Source organism: Peromyscus eremicus, chromosome X, assembly GCF_949786415.1.
Source record: "Peromyscus eremicus chromosome X, PerEre_H2_v1, whole genome shotgun sequence".
Taxonomy (NCBI): Eukaryota; Metazoa; Chordata; class Mammalia; order Rodentia; family Cricetidae; genus Peromyscus; species Peromyscus eremicus.
The window spans coordinates 103,628,826-103,648,225 of record NC_081439.1 but is presented as its reverse complement, the minus strand read 5'-3'; the positions used below and the strand labels follow the sequence as shown (position 1 = coordinate 103,648,225).

The window sequence follows — 19,400 nt, the reverse complement described above, 5'->3', positions numbered from 1 at the left end:
CTTATTTTATCCTTTGGCTGAGGACTACACCTGGTCATAGGAACAAAGGCTGCTGATAAGAATGGAATTGGCCAGAAAGCTAGCGGGGGTTTTTGGCAAAGCTAGCTTGAATCAGCTAGAGTTTTGTTATGCCAAGAGAATTCATACAAAAAGGCGCGTCCTCTCACTGCCAACATGGTTCTGCCTCCTGCTTGGAGGATACAAATACGCATCTAGTGTAAGTTCGCATTTGATCTCATTTGAATTTAATTACTTAATTTAACTAGTTCTTTCTTTCCTTTTTTTAATCTTGTAAGTCTTGATCCTTCTAGGAGGAATTGCTATTTTTTTTTTCTGTCTTCGAAGGTAGTAGTAAGAGGGTATTTGGTATAAAAAACTAACTTTATTTGGACTGAATTTTAGGGAAATGAGCTCTTTTCAAGTAGGTGCTGAATTGAAGACTGAGGCATTTGATCCCCTTTAAATGTAAAACCATACCCCACCCTATATTTGGGAGAGTTTGGTGGGAGGAAAGAGAGGGGAAAATGATGTAATTATATTATCATCTCAAAAAGAAAGAAAAATGAGATAACAGTTGAAATACAAAAACAAAACAAAAATACCCCCTACGAACCCCCCCCCCCAAAACAAAGCTAACTCAGTAAGTGCAACACCCACCACATGGTAAGCACCACTAAACACACTAACAAGAGATGGCTAGACAGAGAAGGAATGACGCTTTATTGTCTAATTCCTAGGAACTTTTAGCAAGAGAACAGATTCCCCAAGGAGGCCATTCTGAGTTTAAAGTACTTTTGAATCACAAACAAACAGCAGTGCAAATCTGTTCCTCTCTGGTACTTGCCTCTTTCCCTCAACCTAGCATTTCTAATTTTCTTAATTCTTTCTGGGCAGTCTTTGCATTTTTTCCTTTTATGAGACGGCATGTTACTATGCAGCCCAGGCTAACCTCAGGCTGGCCTTAAATTTGTGGTGATCCTCCTGTCTCAGTCTAGCAAGTGCTGGGATCTCAGGAGATTTTTCAAAGAAAGCAGTATATATATATATATATATATATATATATATATATATATATATATATATATATGTATTAATGTACTGCCCCAATAGAGGATCATGTTAAATCTGGGTTCACTTAAATCTCACTGATGATGTGACCTGGCTCCAAAACAAGAATTTCCAATGTATCCTTAAGAACCCTTAATAAAGACCTATAGATTGAAAAAGACAAGGGATAGATGCAAGTAGCTAGAAGAAGGATCAACCAACAGAAGGTAAGAGAGCTGCTGATTGAGCATAGGACAGTAAGATGTGCGGGAGACTGAGCAGTTCTTCCTTTTCTCTTGTATCCTTGGTGAGAGACAAGTCACAGAACTGGCACATCAGCTCAGAGCCAGCTTTGGAGAAGTCTTTGCCCTCTCCTACCACTATCCCTTCCTGCACATTATAAAACACATCTGTGATAGTAGGTTATTTCAGAGCTTATGACCTGCCTGCCATAATGTCTATGAAGCAATCAGCTTGATTATCAATGGGAATGTGGAGAAACATTACTAATAAGTGTCCAAAAAATCCTCAGTTAGCTCTCCTGGGACTGCCATGGCATATAGACAAGGGAGGGTACTTTATAGGAAATTAAAAGATTTCAGAGACCGATACTGATGAAAACCTAAAAAAGGCCACCACCCAAATGAAATTCCTCTTTTAAAATATTTGTACGTAATACGCTCACATGCATATAACATGTTCGGATCAAATTCACTGCCCTAAAATTCCTTCCTTACTCTCTGTTCTTAATGCAAGTCAGCTGTGACTAGAGCCAAGCATGAAGAATTATGGCTAGGACTGTGGAGCAGGTGAGCTTCTGGCTTAATAATCAAGTGTCTCTCTTCTGGTGTCTTGACCCACTCCAGCAGCCTTTGTCATCAAGCCTGTGCTGGTGACAGCAGCAGGAAAGCCACTCTTAGAACCCTAGGTGGGTAAGTGCCCCATGTGAGGGTGCCCCGGGTGACAGATGAAAACCAGCAAATGGTAAGAACTCAGGGCGAGACTCTACTAGTGTTTTAACTTGCATTTTGACTACTTAGAGGATTTTAATCAAGCAGTTTAAGAATGGCTGTGTGGGCTCAGTAAACACACTAAATGAGGTTTGATTTTTTCCCACTTAACCAGTGGCAAACCCAAGCAACTGCATTATTGGAGGGAATTTAGCTTGAGGGGATTTATAATCGTTTTCATAGGTAGGCGGCCAAAGTTGTAAGTTTCATAAAATCTGAACCCCGACAGACTCCTGTGCACAGGGACTATGCACTTAAGAAGCTGACACGTTTTAAGCAGAGATGACATTTAGTTTAAATGTAATTCTACAAATTGTTTGAGCTGGAAGGCTTGTTACATCTTAAAGTATTTTCATCTGATTAGCTGATATAAAATTTGAAACCTATTTGGAGATTATGTTTGAGCAGGAGCTTGTCAGCCACTGTTTCAAAGCACTTTCTGATAGCAAGAGGAAAGGAAGAAAGGAGGAGATGGGTCATGCAGACCATACTGTATGCTACCTAAGAGAGAAGCGGACGTGATCTGCTCCCTGCTCCCTGAATCAAGCATAAAGCTCTAGTGGCCTCGGGCAGGCATTTCCTCCAGAAATTTAAATGAGTGCAGCAGAATTAGGCTGGACAATAGGAATACAATTGCTGTGTGTTGGGGGCAGGGATTAAACTGCTTTATTGGCTGTACTCTATGAGATATTTGTTGTCTGCAGTTGTTAAGATCTGGATAAAGGGATGAGGCCTATTTAAATCAGTGCAACAACAAGCAGGGTCACAACAGGATCTTCTCATTTCTTTATCCAGAACAGATGTCCCAGTATGGGTCTATTGATTTGGACTCCTTGTCCTTGGGGAGCTGTGGAATTTAAAGACCCAGTGAAGATAAACAGGCACCCCGGGAGTTGGATGAAGGCCGTGTGATGCTAAATTTGGTTGGAAATATTTCCCCGCCCCTCTGCTCAGAATAGCAGACTTCCATGTATCATTAATGCTCTTCCCTGGAGCCTATGTGTCCTTTCAGTAGAGGAACACTTTTATCAAATCATCAGTCCTTTCTGCCAGAGCCCAGTGCAATCAGATGACTAGAAGTGGATGTATGGCATCTGTTACTGGATCCTTGCTTCTCTGCCTTTAACTGGAAGGACACATTGGTATTTTGCCTTTATTAATGGAAAATAAATCTATCTTAGGATAGTGACAATCCAAGGTAATTTCTTATAGGAAAAGAAATGTCAGTATAAGTAATATCTGTTGAGTTTCCATTTCTCCTAGGTGTGGGAAGTATTCTGGGACGCCCAAGGACTGTGATCTGGAATCAACATATGCCAATTCCATCTCCATTCCTGAGCTTTCTGCTGTCTTCTAGGTAGTATGAATAAATATGGATAATATCTTTCCTGGCCTTTCCCAAAAGCAATCCCACATATTCTTTATTCTTAGTTCTAGGTGCTAAGAACATAAGGATTGTGGCAGTGGCCCACTGGGAGGTGTCCTCTCCATAACTGGGGCTCCAATTTCCTTCTAGCCCATTTCTTTCCTTAAAAAAACTTGTTAGGTCATATATCTTCTCTGAGGACAGAGCCACCCAGCTAGTTACATTGTATGTTTAAATATTTCAAGAGATAACTAGAGATTTATTTTGCATTGTCCTAGAGGGCACATAGAAATGCGATGAATGTCTTGGATGGAATAGCACATAATGCAGCTAAAATACAAGCCCTATACCCCAAAGCCAGAAAGAAATGGCATATCTGACTGAAATAACATCAAGATACTCATAAGCTGACAAGCTTAGTGAACTGAGCCAGTGTAAACCAGTGGACAAAGCACTAGGCCAGGCAGACTGGCATCCGAGTTGCCAAACTCTGATTGTTGTGATATTGTCAAAATTTGCTATCACCCATCCTCCCTTAGAAATTCCTGTCACTCTTGTCCTTCATGAAGCTTCCATTTTTTGGTTTACTCAGTGGGCAATGCTAATGTTTAGTCCCTGGTGGATCTCCTAGTCATCTGTAAAAATGAATTAGATGTTTGGCTAAGGAATATTTAAGAATCCTGATAGCCACAGAATGTTCTTTGAGAATGCCCTCTTAAAACATTTGCTACTTGGGAGCCGTAAAAACTGGTGGTGTGTGAGCCATTTGAGCTGGAATGATTATTATGTGGCAGTGTTACAGAAATCCAGCTCAAAATCCAAATTGCAGGTGGACAGTTTCAAGACCACAGTGTACTGAAGGGCTTACGTAATGGGGCACATTGTATGCTGCTGACGTTTGTTTCCGAAATAACCTTCTTAGAGATACAAGGTGCCCCAACATCAACTTGGATTTGAATTTCTTTAGAGGAAAAAGAACCCATTCAGGAATCATCTGAAAAGAGACTAATTGACTTCTTTAACAAATTTAATTCCTTTTGACTTTTTCTTGGGACTTCATGGCAGATACAGAAATGTCTTTGGCAAAGCTTTCTCCAGCTCTGCCTTCCTTCATCATTTTCCTGCTCTGATCCGTACTACATACAAAAGGCGTAAGAGACAGCACTGGAAAGATAAAACAGTGCCTATCTGTGTAGTTTTCGTGCTAAATGCAAATAGTTGTTCCCTGTTCGCCATGCTTTTGTCCAGCAAGCACTCTGGGAAATCATCAGAGGGTTCCCCTCCCTTCTTCTTCTGAAGCAACTTGCAAACCACAAGAGGTCAGGTCTGCCTGTGTTTTCACTTTTTCCTCCATTTCTATCATGAACAAAGACATCGAAAACTTTCTAATGCCAAAAGATTAAAACTTCTACATGAAGTTGAGGGCACATTTAGCTTATGATATCTCTGACAGCAAGCTTTTCCTCCAAGCATGACAGGAAAGCCTAGTTTCTATATTCCTAGGTTTTAGAGGAAAGTGGAGTTTGACAGTCCACTTCAGTGGATTGGTTTGCTGTCAGTTCTCCCAGAATCACTTTGTATTATTCAGCCCAGAAAACATCAGAGACTTCTTCTAGGTCAGGAGAGGGGAGAGGATGTTCCTTTAAGAGCCTTCTCTGGCAGAAAGGAAAGCTCTCCCTAGAGCAGCAGGGGAATGAGAGAGAGGTTGCTCCAGAAATCTCACCTTTTCAAAATCGAGATGAGGTCTGAATTACTAAACAAAGAACTCTGTACTTCTCAGATTCCCTCACTGACAAATAGATGAAGTGGAAAGAGAAAGGGATGTGTAGAGATTAAACCATGCAGCAGGGAGGACATCCTAGAGGAGAAAGCAAAACACCACAAGAGAACTGCACTTCCTCTGAACAATGTCAGGAAATCTCTTGTCCTTTATCACCATGTCTTCCTGAATGCTAGGAGGGCGCTGGTCTATTTCCAATGGAAACACTACAGAGCTCTGGCCATTCTGTTTTGATGGGCTTGTGAACTTACGGACTAGATCACATCAGATAACTGGAGCAGTAGAAATTGACACCCTCAATTTCTTGCCATGCTACTAAAGCCTCAATAACTTCTCTCTAGAATGACTAAGGCACCAAATACCTTTTATAATAAATTTCAACTATTATTCCAGATGGAATGGGCCTGAAACAACACTTTTAGCTGTGAGATAGTATAGTGAACTGATTAAAAGCACATGAACTTCATAGATTCAAGTCACTGTGCTCTTGGTATGGTCAGAACGTTTGTGCTCCTCTTCATATGTTGCAATTCTAATCTGTAAGGTAATGTTATTAAGAAATGGGTCATTTAGGAAGTGATTAGTCCATGAAGCAGAGCCCTCGTGAATAGGATTAGTACTCTTATATGAGAGGCTTCAGAGACCAATTGCTCTTTCCCTAATGTGAAGATGCAACAAGCAGCTACAATTTACGACTCAGAAAGTTCATCATTACTAGACAATGGAATCTTTGATAATGAACTTCCCAGCCTCCAGAATGGTGAAAAAAAAATCAATATCTGTTGTTTATGAGCCACTAGCCTAATATACTTTCTTATAGCAGCCTGAACAACAAGACAGGCCCTGCAGGATATTTGCTCTCTGGAAAGTGACTTCAATTCTTAGCTTAAATATTCTCACACGTAGAATGAGGTTACTAATGGAACTTCTTCAAATGCATGTTGTGAGGATTAAGGTACATAATGCTTGGAAAGTACTTGGCACAGTAGGTAGCAGCCAGTGAACACTCTATAAGTGCCGGCTAACAATAACAAAAATATTACCTTATTTTTCCCACCATGAGCTCAGATTAATGAACCTTTGTCAACCATTATTGTGGTCTTGATTCATAAGAAGAAAAAGTGAAGCTTCCCTATGTGTAAGATTATGGACTAAGTGCAGGGAGAGCTGTAGACATGACAACACCTTTTGAGTGTTGGGGAGATAAGGGACAAGAAAGAGAAAACATTGTCACTTGGAAAGGGAGAGACAAGTGCTATGTCATAATGGTTGAGACTCAGGGTCCTCAGAAATTAATTGGGTTGTCTGCCCCTCTCTGGAAGTAGAAAACCTCTTTCTCATCTCTGGACTCACTTGTGTTTCATCTGCAACCCAGTCCTGCCCCAGTTCCCAGGGCCAACCTTGACCTGAGACAGGTGGTGATTGGCTCCAGCCCCACAGATGGAGGCGGGGGTTCAAGTTACTGTACTGTTTGTCTGGCAAGAGGACAGTGTCCCAGTTTTGATACCTGGGGCCCAGCCTCATTTTAAGCCTTAGTTCCCATTCTGTGTCCTTATTTTTAGAAATAAGCGCCTTCCTTTATGCTGGTTTCCAACGGCCTATTAAAAAAACCATATTGAGTGACCCTGGTAGTCTGTTATGATTGAAGAGTGACACCCTATTTTGTGCTGGCTATCACTGGAGTCATTTTCCTGATCTTCAGTTCAATAGATACATGGATGCTTGCTTCTTAGAAGCTATGACTTCTCAGCAATGCCCAATTCATTTGTCATCTCAGTATCTGTTGTCTGTACAGGTACCAATCACTGCAAGTGATTATTGTTTATTAGAACTAAATATCTCCTGCCACCATCTGCACCTTTGTTAGTTTATTAGAGATTGGTTTAGCCATTGGGCAATTCTGGTGGTCAATTGTACTTATCCTCATATGCCTCATTGGTTTGCCTAAGATCTGATTGTCCCTGAGACCAAACCGTTTAAAACTAAGTCACTGAGGAGCTGTGACGATACCACTGTAGCCTTCTTAAAGTTTCATCCTGGTTTTTAAAGTGGGAAATTGCAGTAATGTGGATCTGATTTGCTAGTGTAAAACTAGAGGTAGGGATATAGTTAAACGGTAAACAATGGTACAAATCTTAACTAAGGTGGTAATGTTGTTGGTTGGGATGAAGAGTGCATTTATGAGGAGATCGATGAGGAAAGATGGCGATACTACTAAGGCAACTACATAGTAGGTGGTTCTGGTACCTGAGTCAATGAAATACTCTCTGTAGAGGGCAGGCTGTGCTTAATGCGGCCCAATAACTTCCCTCAGTTCTATTTTCTTTTTCGTAAAATAACCCTGTTGCTCAAAGGATGGTATTGATAGTCTACCTTTCTTGAGAAATTGTTTTTACAGACTCATGAAACTCTGAAATCTGCTCAGTCTTAAGCTTGAACATTAAATCCCTCATTTTCTTGTTAATTGAAAAGCACAGAAATAAGTAACAATGGAACTGAAAATACTTACTCCGTAGACAAGTTCCCCAACCATGCCATTCCATATTTTAGTCTCTGGATCCCGTGCTCCGTATTTCCCATCACCGACAATGGATAATTTGTATTTGATCCTTACATGTTTAGCTATTTCATAGGCTAAATCAACACAATAGCCTTCATAGCGCTCATTCCCTTCCAATTGCTCATGGTTCTTTTTATACATTACATACGGTGATTCCTTTGGGATAGAAGAGAGAACAAAAGATTACTCCTATCCATTTATTTTTCTAAGAGATAGTAAATGCAATAGGAAGCCATTGCTCCCTCTGTTGCTATTGAAGCTTAGTGTATGGAAATGATTTTTTAAAATTTTGACTCAATAAGGAGGGAGCCTCATTCAACTATTCATGGAGCCATGTATTCCTTGGAGCCCTTAACAGATAATTTAATGAAGTAGGGAAACATTTAAGTTATTTTTCCCTAAAGTTTGAAAGTGGGACTCATTTTCACCATTAAAACCTCATCGTGGCGGCTGGCAGTGTCTCTCTGACTCAGCCTTCCACTTCCCAGCTTTATTCTCCTCCTTGTCCCGCCTATACTTCCTGCCTGGCTACTGGCCAATCATTGATTTATTTACCAACCACTCAGAGCAACACATTTGCCATACAGAACATCCCACAGCACTATATTCTTCAGTACATAAAGATGAACTGACTGCCTTTGATTTCTAAGAATGTATCAGGTAGAAGGAAGAGCCAGCTCTGGCAGGCCAGAGGGAAATGCTGATTGTTACAAAGCTGAAATGTTTGGCTCACTCTTTTTTCCATCTGCAGGGCTATTTACAGTTCCTAGGATAAGGTGAAGGAGAGTAATTGGTCCATACTATTTAAATGTTATACTTGTTTTTAACTGAGGTATGTACTTCTTTAAAAGTAGCTTTTGGAAAACCATTTTAAAACTGACACTGCTCCTTCAAATGTCTGTAGTGTGTTGAACTTTGTGGAATACCTCTATATGGCTAATTGTGCCTTGAAATGCTCCTAAGACATAGGTATGTTATTATTTTTATTTATTTCCATCCTATAAATAGCAAAAATAAATTCCTGAGGATTAGAAAAATTGTGACTTGCACAGTTATACGTAGGAGTGTTAAAGCCAATATTCGAACCCTAACTAATTTTCTTTTATACAATGACAGCTCTTTATGTCCGGGTGAAGCACTATTCTTTGGGGGGAGAAGTGGAAGAGAACAATGTAAAATTGTTCCTCATTCATTCATTCATTCATTCATTCATTCATTCATTTATTCTCTTTCTTCTCTTTGTCTTTCTTTTGTGTGTATATGACAAATGAGCACATACCATGGTGCTTGTGTAGAAGTCAGAGGGACAACTTGCTAGAGTTGGTTCTCTCCTTCACCTATATAGGTTCTGAGCATTAATCTCAGGTCATCAGGCTTGGTGGCGAGCAACTTTACCCACTGAACCATCCCCTCCACCCTTTCTTTCTTTTGATTTTCTGAAGGAATTTTCACACATCCTTAGCTCTGGACCAATTCTCCACCTCTTCCTTTCCCTCCACATCTACCTCCATTCCCCCTGTACCCTTTTGTCTCCAGTGCTTTCCCTTCCATGCTGATAACACATGTGCTTAGTTTCCCTTCCCGCTACCCACTGATGTCTCTTTGCTCTCATGAACCCACCATCTAGTTTCTTGGCCATGACTCATACTTACTCTTATTTAAATACCCATACTTAATAATTGGAAATTAACATCTGCATGAGTGAGAGCATGTAGCAGTGTTTGCTTTTCTGAGCCTCAGTCATACTACTTATTATAATATTTTTCCAGTTCTGCAAACTTTCTTGGAAATTCTATAATTCAGTGTGTCTTTATGGATGAATAAAATTCCATTGTGTATTGTGACATTCTGTTCATCATGGAGAGGTGCTTGAGGTTCCTGAACAGCTGTCGTGTTAGAACTTTTGCATGCATGAACTCAACACTAGCTGAAAAATAATTTTAGAACTGATAGAGGTACTTGGAACCGAATAATACTTTTAGAATGCTGTTGAGAAAGTCTACTTATTGCATGTTCACACTTACCAGAATGGTAGTCACTACGATGGTCCGGTTCTCTGAGGATGCACTGTCATTGCTGATTTGCTGATCTGAGAAGGGCACAAACCTTTCATACTCATTCCAGTAACCAGCCTAGAAAGAACAGACATTTGACCTGGATGCCTATTTTTCTCTCAAAAAATACTAAGTAGACTTCAAGTAGTTTGAGATTTACAAGGATTGATACTCTGCTTCTGTTACTGCCCTCAGGACGAAAAGGATACACACAGAGGGATGCTATTGTTCCTTTATCTTGAGGATTCCTTTTCTTGCCTTACCCTTACTGACATTCTGCAAAATACTTTAGCCCACCCTGTGATGATCATTTTTTTCTACCATTAAATTTTCTATAACAGAAAAATGTTTGGAACTTCAAAATGCTGATATATAGGAGTATAAAGCTAGTTAGTAGTCTGTAGATGTAACACAAGATAGTTTATAGTCCAAGAGTTTATCATATGGCTATGAAATCCCCTTTATGTATAACTCAACTGCTAGTAAGGTAGAAGCCAGCTGGCCATATAAAATTCAGCTACAGAGAAAGGTATTTTGTCTCAAGTTTTTTTTTTTTGTGGTGGGTTGGCAAAATGGAAAGAGACCTATTTTTCATTTTTCTTTGCTAAAAATCGTATGTGCTTTGGAAGATTCTGTTTAATAGCATGCTATAAAGTTGGTGACTCCTTCCCTTTGTTCAGAAAACTGTTAGTCTACTGCTTTTATATGACTAGACTCAGAAGGTCACCCTCCTTTAAAAACATGTAGTTGGATCAGTCTGATTACAAAACTCTATGTATCTTATCTATGCTCTTCAGCAGATGGAAAGACAAAAACACCAAGCGAGGCTTTTCTTTGTGTATTTCCCACATATCCTCTTGTGTGGGAATGCTCTCATATTTGGAGAGACATTTCTTTTACTGTCTGTTTTTGTTACTTACTTTTCGAGAGCCCGAGACTTTCATTTCATACACATCAATGGTATAATTTGTCCTACGTCCATAAGTATCGAATTGGATGTTTCCAGTCATTCCTTGTACTTGCACCTGGTAAAAAAGGCAAAGGGCAAAAAGTTACACTAGCTTTTAAATCCTAGGTCTCTAGGATGAAATCTTCTGAGGATTTTCAGTTCATGTCATTGAAATCCATGTGGCAGATCAAGTCTTCACAACCTGTATAATGCAGTGAGACATCTATAACCAGTGTTTCAAAGACTTGATATTTCTAGTATTCCCTTCTTAAGAGTGTACTTTACTACCAGGTTGATCTCAGTCTGTGGGGAAGGCTTTGCCCTGGAGGAGATGGGAATGGGGGGCGGGCTGGGGGGAAGGTGAGGGGGGCGGGAGGGGGGAGAACAAGGGAATCTGTGGCTGATATGTAGAACTGAATTGTATTGCAAAATAAATTTTTTTTTTTTTTAAAAAAGAGTGTACTTTAGGCCGAACTAGGTTAATGCATTCTTCTTCATTATAAGTTTTGTTGGAGCCATCATTGTGCCTTATCTTTTTTTTTTTTTTTTTTTTTTTGGTTTTTTCAAGACAGGGTTTCTCTGTGTAGCTTTGTGCCTTTCCTGGAACTCACTTGGTAGCCCAGGCTGGCCTCGAACTCACAGAGATCCACCTGGCTCTGCCTCCCAAGTGCTGGGATTAAAGGCGTGCGCCACCACCGCCCGGCTCATTGTGCCTTATCTTTATATTTCCAATATTTGAAAATAATTGGGTTTCTACAACATGACTTGGTCTTAATCTGTAAAATGGGAAATTTCCGAAGTACCTATCTCTCAGAACTATTTAGATGATTAAATGAAATCTAAGTAATGCCTAGCATGTAGTGAATATCACAGTGCAGACTAGATTTAATAACATGTAAAGTTATTTATTTATTATTCAGTGTGTGTGATATGAATGTATGAATGCAGGTGCACATATGCTACAGTGTGTGTGTGGAAGTCAGAGGACATTTTTCAGGAGTTGATTCTCTCCTTCCCCCATGAGATATTGGGATTGAACTCAGGTCATCAGATTTGTGCACCAAGCACCTTAACCCATGGAGTCTTCTTGCCAACTCCAAGCTGTATTAATTACTAGCCATAATGAATTTGGCTATTTTTTAGAGGGTTGTCCATTTATGAACTTCTACAGTTCCCCTTATTTAAACTATATACCAAGGGATAGACAGGTAGCAGAGAGCATGAAGGTGATGGAGAAATAATTCAAAGGTGGATAAAATTTGTTAGCTTTAAGGGATTAGGAATATAGAATGCTAGATAACAAGATTGAAGTGCTAGAGCTGCGTTCTTGTAGTGAAATGCCAAGTTCAGAGTCCACATATGCTACAGTGGTTCCAGGGTCTAGGCCTAGTCTTATGAAAATAAGAGGCCACATCTACTGACAGATTTCCTTATCTGCTCTATAGTTCAGAGATATCAAATAAAGACTGTCTGTCTGCCTGTCAGTCTATCTGAAATTTTCACTTCCTAAGTAAGGGTCACAGCCTTCAAAGAAAAAGTTTTGTTTTGTTTTCTTAGGATAAACTGGCAAAATACGTTTCCCTCCATTTCTAGAAAATTACAAGCTAGCAAATAAGTCAAGGACAGTAATGGAGTTATACTACCAAGGAAAAAATTGATAACAAGGCTTTGAGAATTTGTTTTAAAAGACGAGGATTGCTTAGTACCAGTAGGAGACTATGGAACTGGTACATATTGTGATGTCTGACAGAGCAGACACAATTGCATGGGACTCATTAAGAAATTCCTCATTGCTTCATGTACTCAGACCTTCAAGTCTCATTAAGAATTACACATTTCAAAAGACCCAGCTTATCTGAACTTGATTTATGAACTAGATGGTCAATACATGTCCTAGAGACACTAGAAACATGACTCAAGTCTTTGGTGAGCAGAAATAGAATTGGACTACCACTCTAAGTGAAGTCTATTTTTAGGGATGTGGTCTGGTGTTGAATGCTGGTGACAGGTTTGTACCACCTAGAATTCCTTTTTAATCCAAATGACTGTGTGTATGATTTACCCATAATTTTAATCATCTGTATCTTTCTGGCTCCCATGCTAGACTGGGAGCATTTCAAGACAAGAGACATCCTTTTTCTATGTTTTCAACACTAAATGCAATGCAATTCAAATATGAGATCTCCTTAGCTTATCTCATATTTGCATACCAATATAGAGCCTGATACATACCCATAGGTGCTTACTAAATGCAGAATAGATGGCATGGTTATATATTCATTTAAACAGGTCCCACACACGCTTCTATCTAAAAACAGTGATTCTGTTTCTAAATTTCTTTAGAGGAAGAAAATGATTTATTGAGAAACAATTATGTGTTAGTCATGGAAAGGATGTTTGTACATCAGGTAATCTCACTGTTAATGAACTCAAGTAAAGGGGGATTTTTTTAATTTAGTAAAGCATTTAGTATTTTAGATCAGCCTTATTTTAAGTCCTTTTGAATATTACAGTATTACTGTAGAGGGACCATATTCTTTTGGAAAAGGTCATTGCTTTCCCGATTTTTTGAAGCAGTAGAAACAAGTTGGTCTGTAAAAAGAGTTGAAAGATCACTGTGATCAGGTGAGTAACCATTAAGGCCTGGAAAGAAAGGTGACGTATTTGGTTTATAGCTTGAACTTATCAGTGAGTTGGACATGCAGAAACTTTTCTGTGTGACAGGATAGTTGGCCTAATTATTTTGTAGTCATCTTTCTCTCTTTCTCTCTCTCTCTCTCTCTCTCTCTCTCTCTCTCTCTCTCTCTCTCTCTCCTTCCTTCCTTCCTTCCTTCCTTCCTTCCTTTCTTTCTTTTAGTTTTTTGAGACAGGGCTTCTCTGTGTAGCTTTTGCGCCTTTCCTGGAACTCACTCTGTAGCCCAGGCTGGCCTCAAACTCATGGAGATCCACCTGGCTCTGCCTCCCAAGTGCTGGGATTAAAGGTGTGTGCCACCACCACCTGGCCTGTAGTCACGTTTCTTATTTTCTTATTTTCTACTCTGGTGGCCAGTTTTCTCTTTGGGGAAGGTGGTGGATTATGTTATGAATGACCAATCAATTAGAAATGCTGGCTTCTGCCCCATGAGGTTTTGTTGATGAAAATTCCTTTTGATTCACTCTGAGGCAGTTTTATATTTCACTCATCATTATGTTCCACCTGACAATACAAATCTTGTAACTGCTAGGAAGGTTGAATTTAATTAACTGCTCTTCAAAATTGTGCACTGCTACTTCCATCAAACTACACTTAGGGCACTTGTTATGGAATTGACATAATGACATAAAAGTCTGCATGATAGGAGAATGACTCATATCTCTTTCTTGGAGAAAGACACAGGGGCTACTAACCTCTTTTGATTGAATGCGTCCAACTTGGCAAATTTAAAGCGGCAGTAAGAGAGCCAACTACACAAAATGATGTACGTTATGAGGCTGTTCCCAATTCTTCATTGCTGGGTTGTGCACAGAATTATCTTACGATGGCCTATCTCTTTGTTCATTTGGATGTCCCAAACATCAAGATAATTAGTTGGAAAGAAGAGATTCTTGTACTCTTGAAGGCTCATTTTAATGCATGCAGGCACATGTGGCAGGCATAAAGTAAAATATTCAGGAAAGAGCTCTTGCTTGGAAAGCTGCAATGAATGGGTGATGTTGCTCCTAGTGTAAATAATGGAATCTGTTCAAAGGACACTGCTTGAAGCCTTAAATGATCTCCTACCCAGTAAATACTAAAAACAAGTGACCTATTTGATGGTCTATCCATTGATTCCTTGTACTTTTCTTTAGGCTTTTTCTTTGCGGCACTGGGCAAAAGCTTCTTAAGTAGGCCTAGAAATGCATCATGTTCCTGCATTCTACCATGCAGAATAGTACAAGTGTTCTTTTTGACAACAGAAATACTATCACACTGGCTCAGTTCCACAGTGCATTCGGCTCATAATTTGTCTGATGAGCCTAAGAATGCTGCTGTCCTTTGTAATGCTTATCTTGAAGTTAGGAACATTTTATAAAATATCCCAGTCTCCCTAGGAAATGTCACATTTGTAGAAGACATGTTATTTTGAACCTATTTATACATTTAATCTATAATTTCAGAGGATACCAAGTTTCATTTCCCATCTACAGTGCAGCACAGACCCAAAAATTTATTTGCCCTAAATTTACTATATTTTTCAAACTTCATTGTAGATCTTTCTACTGGTGGAATTCTAGATTGGGGTGATCATCTGCATTTATCTTTTCTGTACAGCCTGAGATGCTGTTCCTTTTAGTAACCCTCTTTCAGGACGGTGGTCTCATTTTTTTTTGTGTGTGTGTCTTTATAAGGCCCACCCACTCCAACAAACAATTGTCTTTACCATTTTCAGAGCTCTCTCAATATCAATTCCTTGACTCCAGGGCACAGCAGGATTCGCTAAGCAGTCTCCAGCACTGCCTCTGCGGGATACATCCACTCGCTGCCTCCTCAGGTATCGGAAGGCTTCTGCTATGACCAATATTGCATCGTGTGTCAATGCAGATGTGTACTAAAATAGATGCATGGAAAACAAGATAACATGGTAAACAACATCCTCCAGACTTGCCTTGTACTTCCTTATGGTTTTCCTTCACCTCTACCTTTTGCTCTATAAAGAAATCATCCTAATTATTTGAGTAGGAAATTCTCTCTGGGCAAGCTTGACTTTGATGCATTCAACAATGATGCCTCTTACCTCATGTGTGCACATGTTAGGATTATTAAGATCAAATGGCTCAGGGGAATCTCTTTCTAGCTCTCAATACTGCTTCATATTGAGTGAGTGACTATAAAAGGCTGGATCTTTTATAAGGGAAGAAATGCATGTGATGTTAAGGGATGGCATATATAGATTAGAGAGGAAACAGCATATCCTAAAGCAAGGCTGAGTTATTGCTGTTTGTAATAGAAAATTTAGATCTGTTCTTTACTTAGGGGAAAATGGAAATAGCTAAGTTAGACAGCTTGAAATTAATTTGGAAGGAAACATTAATCATTTCTGTCTGGACCATGTTTGCAGCAAGCTAGGACCTCTGGCCAGCAATAAATCAGTTTTTGTTTCCCAGGGGGTAGCAAAAACCAAAGATGCTTTTCAATTGTAGAAAATTACAATTGTTATTGAGTTTTAAATCTGATAACGTCGACAATTTGTAGGCAATGCTTCATGATGTTACCTCTTTCAGGCAAGAATACTTACTTTCTGTTCCATGTGTACAGTGATATGTTCTACTAGAGATGAGGCTAGTCACTTAACACAAGGGATTTGATTATCTGCAGTTTGAAATGGAGGATGCTTTTCTATTAAATGAATCAACAAAGCATGATTAAAATAAGCTGGCCTGTTTTGCAAGGGTGATGAATACTTATAGAATATGGAGTCTTATTGACTCTTTAAAACATAGCAAAATGTCCTAAGGGGAGTTCTTACTATATAAAAGTCTGTCCAAATACAATTGGGAGCGAATACATTGTTGTCTCTACAACTATCAATTTACTTTTCTCATGTTACTTTTCTTTCAGAAGCAAGTCATCAAGTATGACTATAATAGAAGCATATTTTCTTTCATGATGAAAAATCTTTGTATTTGCCCATCCTAGCACTACCTAAAGCCAAACAGTTGTGATTTTCTTCCCAACCAACTGCATAAATTGTCACCCATCTTAATTCAGTTCTTCTAACGCTATACTAAAAGAACTTTAATTTTGCACTTTTTTCAGTTTCTATTTACCTATGCATGAGATTACCCTCTATCTAAAATAGACCCTAAAAAGAAATGTTTATAAAATATAGATTAAACAGTATCTGGATTTTAATTTCTAGATGATTTCCCCCAACTCTATATATTCTATATCAAGTATTAAAGTAGTATCTTTGATTGATTCAGTACAAGGCTCAATACTTTCTTAAACCATTTGTAGGGCTTTACTTATAAGACTAAGCATTTCTTTGTAGTAAATATGAGCACATTGCATTACACACACTCGTTATTAATCGGTACCTGAGATGGTTTCCATTATCTTTTCTACAAGTTATACATCTTCAGAGCAGGAATAATCTACTCTGCAGTATCTCTCTTTATATCTTTTATCTTCATTCATTTTCTTACATCTAACACTGTATTTTGAAAATTGTTGAGAACCCTTAAAATAATGAACAAATGTATCTCTGTCTTCTATAGCTGCTAAATTGAAACATCACAAAGCAGTGTGGTTAGGCAGTTTCATGGAAATATAAACTTTTATAAGTTCACCTAAATATAGCAGGAAAAATCATACCAGTTTAGTACATTACAAAGGATTTGATTATAAAACATTCCTCATTCAGAATGTGACCATATTCACTGAGCCAAATTAGGACACCTGGTCTGACCAAAGGGCAGGATGGTTTAAAACGGGACTGTCCTGGAAAACTCTGGCACGTATAGTCTGTAGTACAACCAATACAGTTAGCTCCTAACTAGTGAGTGAATTTATTGAATTGTAAAATTATGTTTAGATTATGAATTTTCTAGAGCATTTCCATTGTTTAAAAATTTTACTTGTATTAGGTTCTGATGTGACCCATTTAGGGTAGTACAGAGTGCATCTCTTCTTTCATCTATGTTCCCCACTGATCCTCTCTACCCTATTACTGTCAGAGAGAAATGAGAACATGAAAGTATGAGAAAGGAGACCTTCCTCAGTTTCCCTTTTTAAAGGAACGGCTTTAACAGTACTTGACTCTTCATCTTACATTGTGGACATAGTACACATTTTCATTACAGCAGCAAAGGAGAATTAAAAGCTAGTTTCATATTTGAATTGATGTTCTCTTAGCACACCAATTCAAGTATACAAATATATATATTTGAAAGATCCTTTGTGTACATGAATAATTTCCCCTAATTTATCTGTTTTAAACTTGTGAGTAAATAATAGGATCTCTAACCATAGGGAACACAGGAAAAATATGGACTCTAAATATGACTTTCTACTTTTACTATTCTTATCTAGATTTTGAGAAAATGAGCAACTTATATAATCTAATTATTTTTAAAGACACTTTTGTAGACAGGCAACTATTTCTGTTCAATATTTCCATACATATAGGTAATACATAGTCTATATTAGAGACTAATTCACTTGGGTGTTCTGAGATTCATGGAACTTATTATCATGGAACAATCATATAAATAATGTAAAATCCAATTTTCTGTTTCAGACTATCAATCTTCTTTACTTATTCCCACTGCCTCCACCCTTTGCCTGATTCAGGTTCTTGTACTAGTGTAAATTACTGTGAGAATATTAGAAATTAAATTCATTTAAAAATTAAAGTTGACTTATTTTCAAACACTAGCTTTTTATAAAATCTTATTCTCTATAGTTTCTTTATATGGGGGTGGGGTTATATAATAGAATCAATTACAACTGTCTTTTTCAGCATCTTTAAATCACATCTGGGGAAAAAGCACTGGACCACAGGATGGTTGTAAGTATGCAATGTCCATATCGAAAAGCTTTGGAAAGCTGGCCTTCATTATCTATGTGTCATGGAGCATTACCTTTAGGGGTGCATTCTTGGCTTCAGGAAATTCCCTTTCATCCAGTCTCACCCAGCGCTGTATGAACTGCTGAACCATTGGGTTTTCATTGTTGACAATCTGGAAACCTGTAATATTAGCTCCCCCGTGCATGACTCTTTCCAGTGAAATGTCAGTAAAACCCTGGAAAGACAGTGAAAGGGATCATGACTGTGAGAGGCATACGTTGTTGCTTACATTATCTGTTGGAGACTAAGGAAAAAATGAAGGATTCCTTCCCTGGGATTACTTATTAGCAATAAAGAAGGTCTTCAATGTGAAACTAATTCGTAGGATACCATGTCTTTGAAACTATAGGCACAATGAAGACATGGTGCACACTTCCATTTTCCTGTCTATGACTTTATTTGATTTAAGTACCACATGGAACAACACAGGTTCTGCTTGCAAGAGTATTTTGTTTCATTTATCTGTATTTTCAGTCTTCCTACATAGAGTCATATTTAATGCTATGTGACTAGAGAATATTGAAGACATTTGACCATTAAGAAGTGCTATAAAAAAATCTTTCTTCACCTTAACATGCTGAAGATAGCAGAGTGCTTCAGATTCTGGTGATGAATATTTAGACATTTGTGATTCACAGAAATACCAGTGAGTGAAGCTGACAGCCGGCTTGTATATGATGGCAGAAACCCCAGGGTGCGTCTCACATGAATCCATAAATGAGTCTTGACATCTGTATAGCATCCACCATTTGCTCCTTAACTTGCTCTTGTTACCATCTGGTGTCTTTGTCACCCAAGTTCTTCAAAGTGCTTTCCCCAGGGTTCACACCTAAGCCTTTCCACATGGGCACTGCCAACTCCATTGGGTATTGCTGTCTTCTGGGATACCTTACCCAGGAATTGCTGCTACTTCTATTGGCTGTGGGTCTTCTGTGCTTTGTTGCTCATGTGTTAGAATCCTTAATGAATGGATAACAGCTTTCTATATCAATAGGAGGTAAGGTGGAGGAAAGCTCAGAGGAGTTGGGGGAGAGGAAACCATAAG

The 19,400-nt window shown here is 38.7% G+C and overlaps 1 protein-coding gene across 1 annotated transcript in view; it reads right to left on the bottom strand.

Annotated features, from left to right (window-relative positions):
- Gria3 (glutamate ionotropic receptor AMPA type subunit 3) overlaps positions 1-19,400 on the bottom strand; it is a 234,378-nt gene that overhangs the window by 64,600 nt on the left and 150,378 nt on the right. The window contains exons 7-11 of the mRNA XM_059251542.1: positions 18,369-18,530; positions 15,167-15,334; positions 10,738-10,842; positions 9,788-9,895; positions 7,713-7,919 (exon numbers count right to left, since the gene is read on the bottom strand). Coding sequence (XP_059107525.1) covers positions 7,713-7,919; positions 9,788-9,895; positions 10,738-10,842; positions 15,167-15,334; positions 18,369-18,530 — 750 coding nt within the window. The remainder of the gene's footprint in view (positions 1-7,712; positions 7,920-9,787; positions 9,896-10,737; positions 10,843-15,166; positions 15,335-18,368; positions 18,531-19,400) is intronic.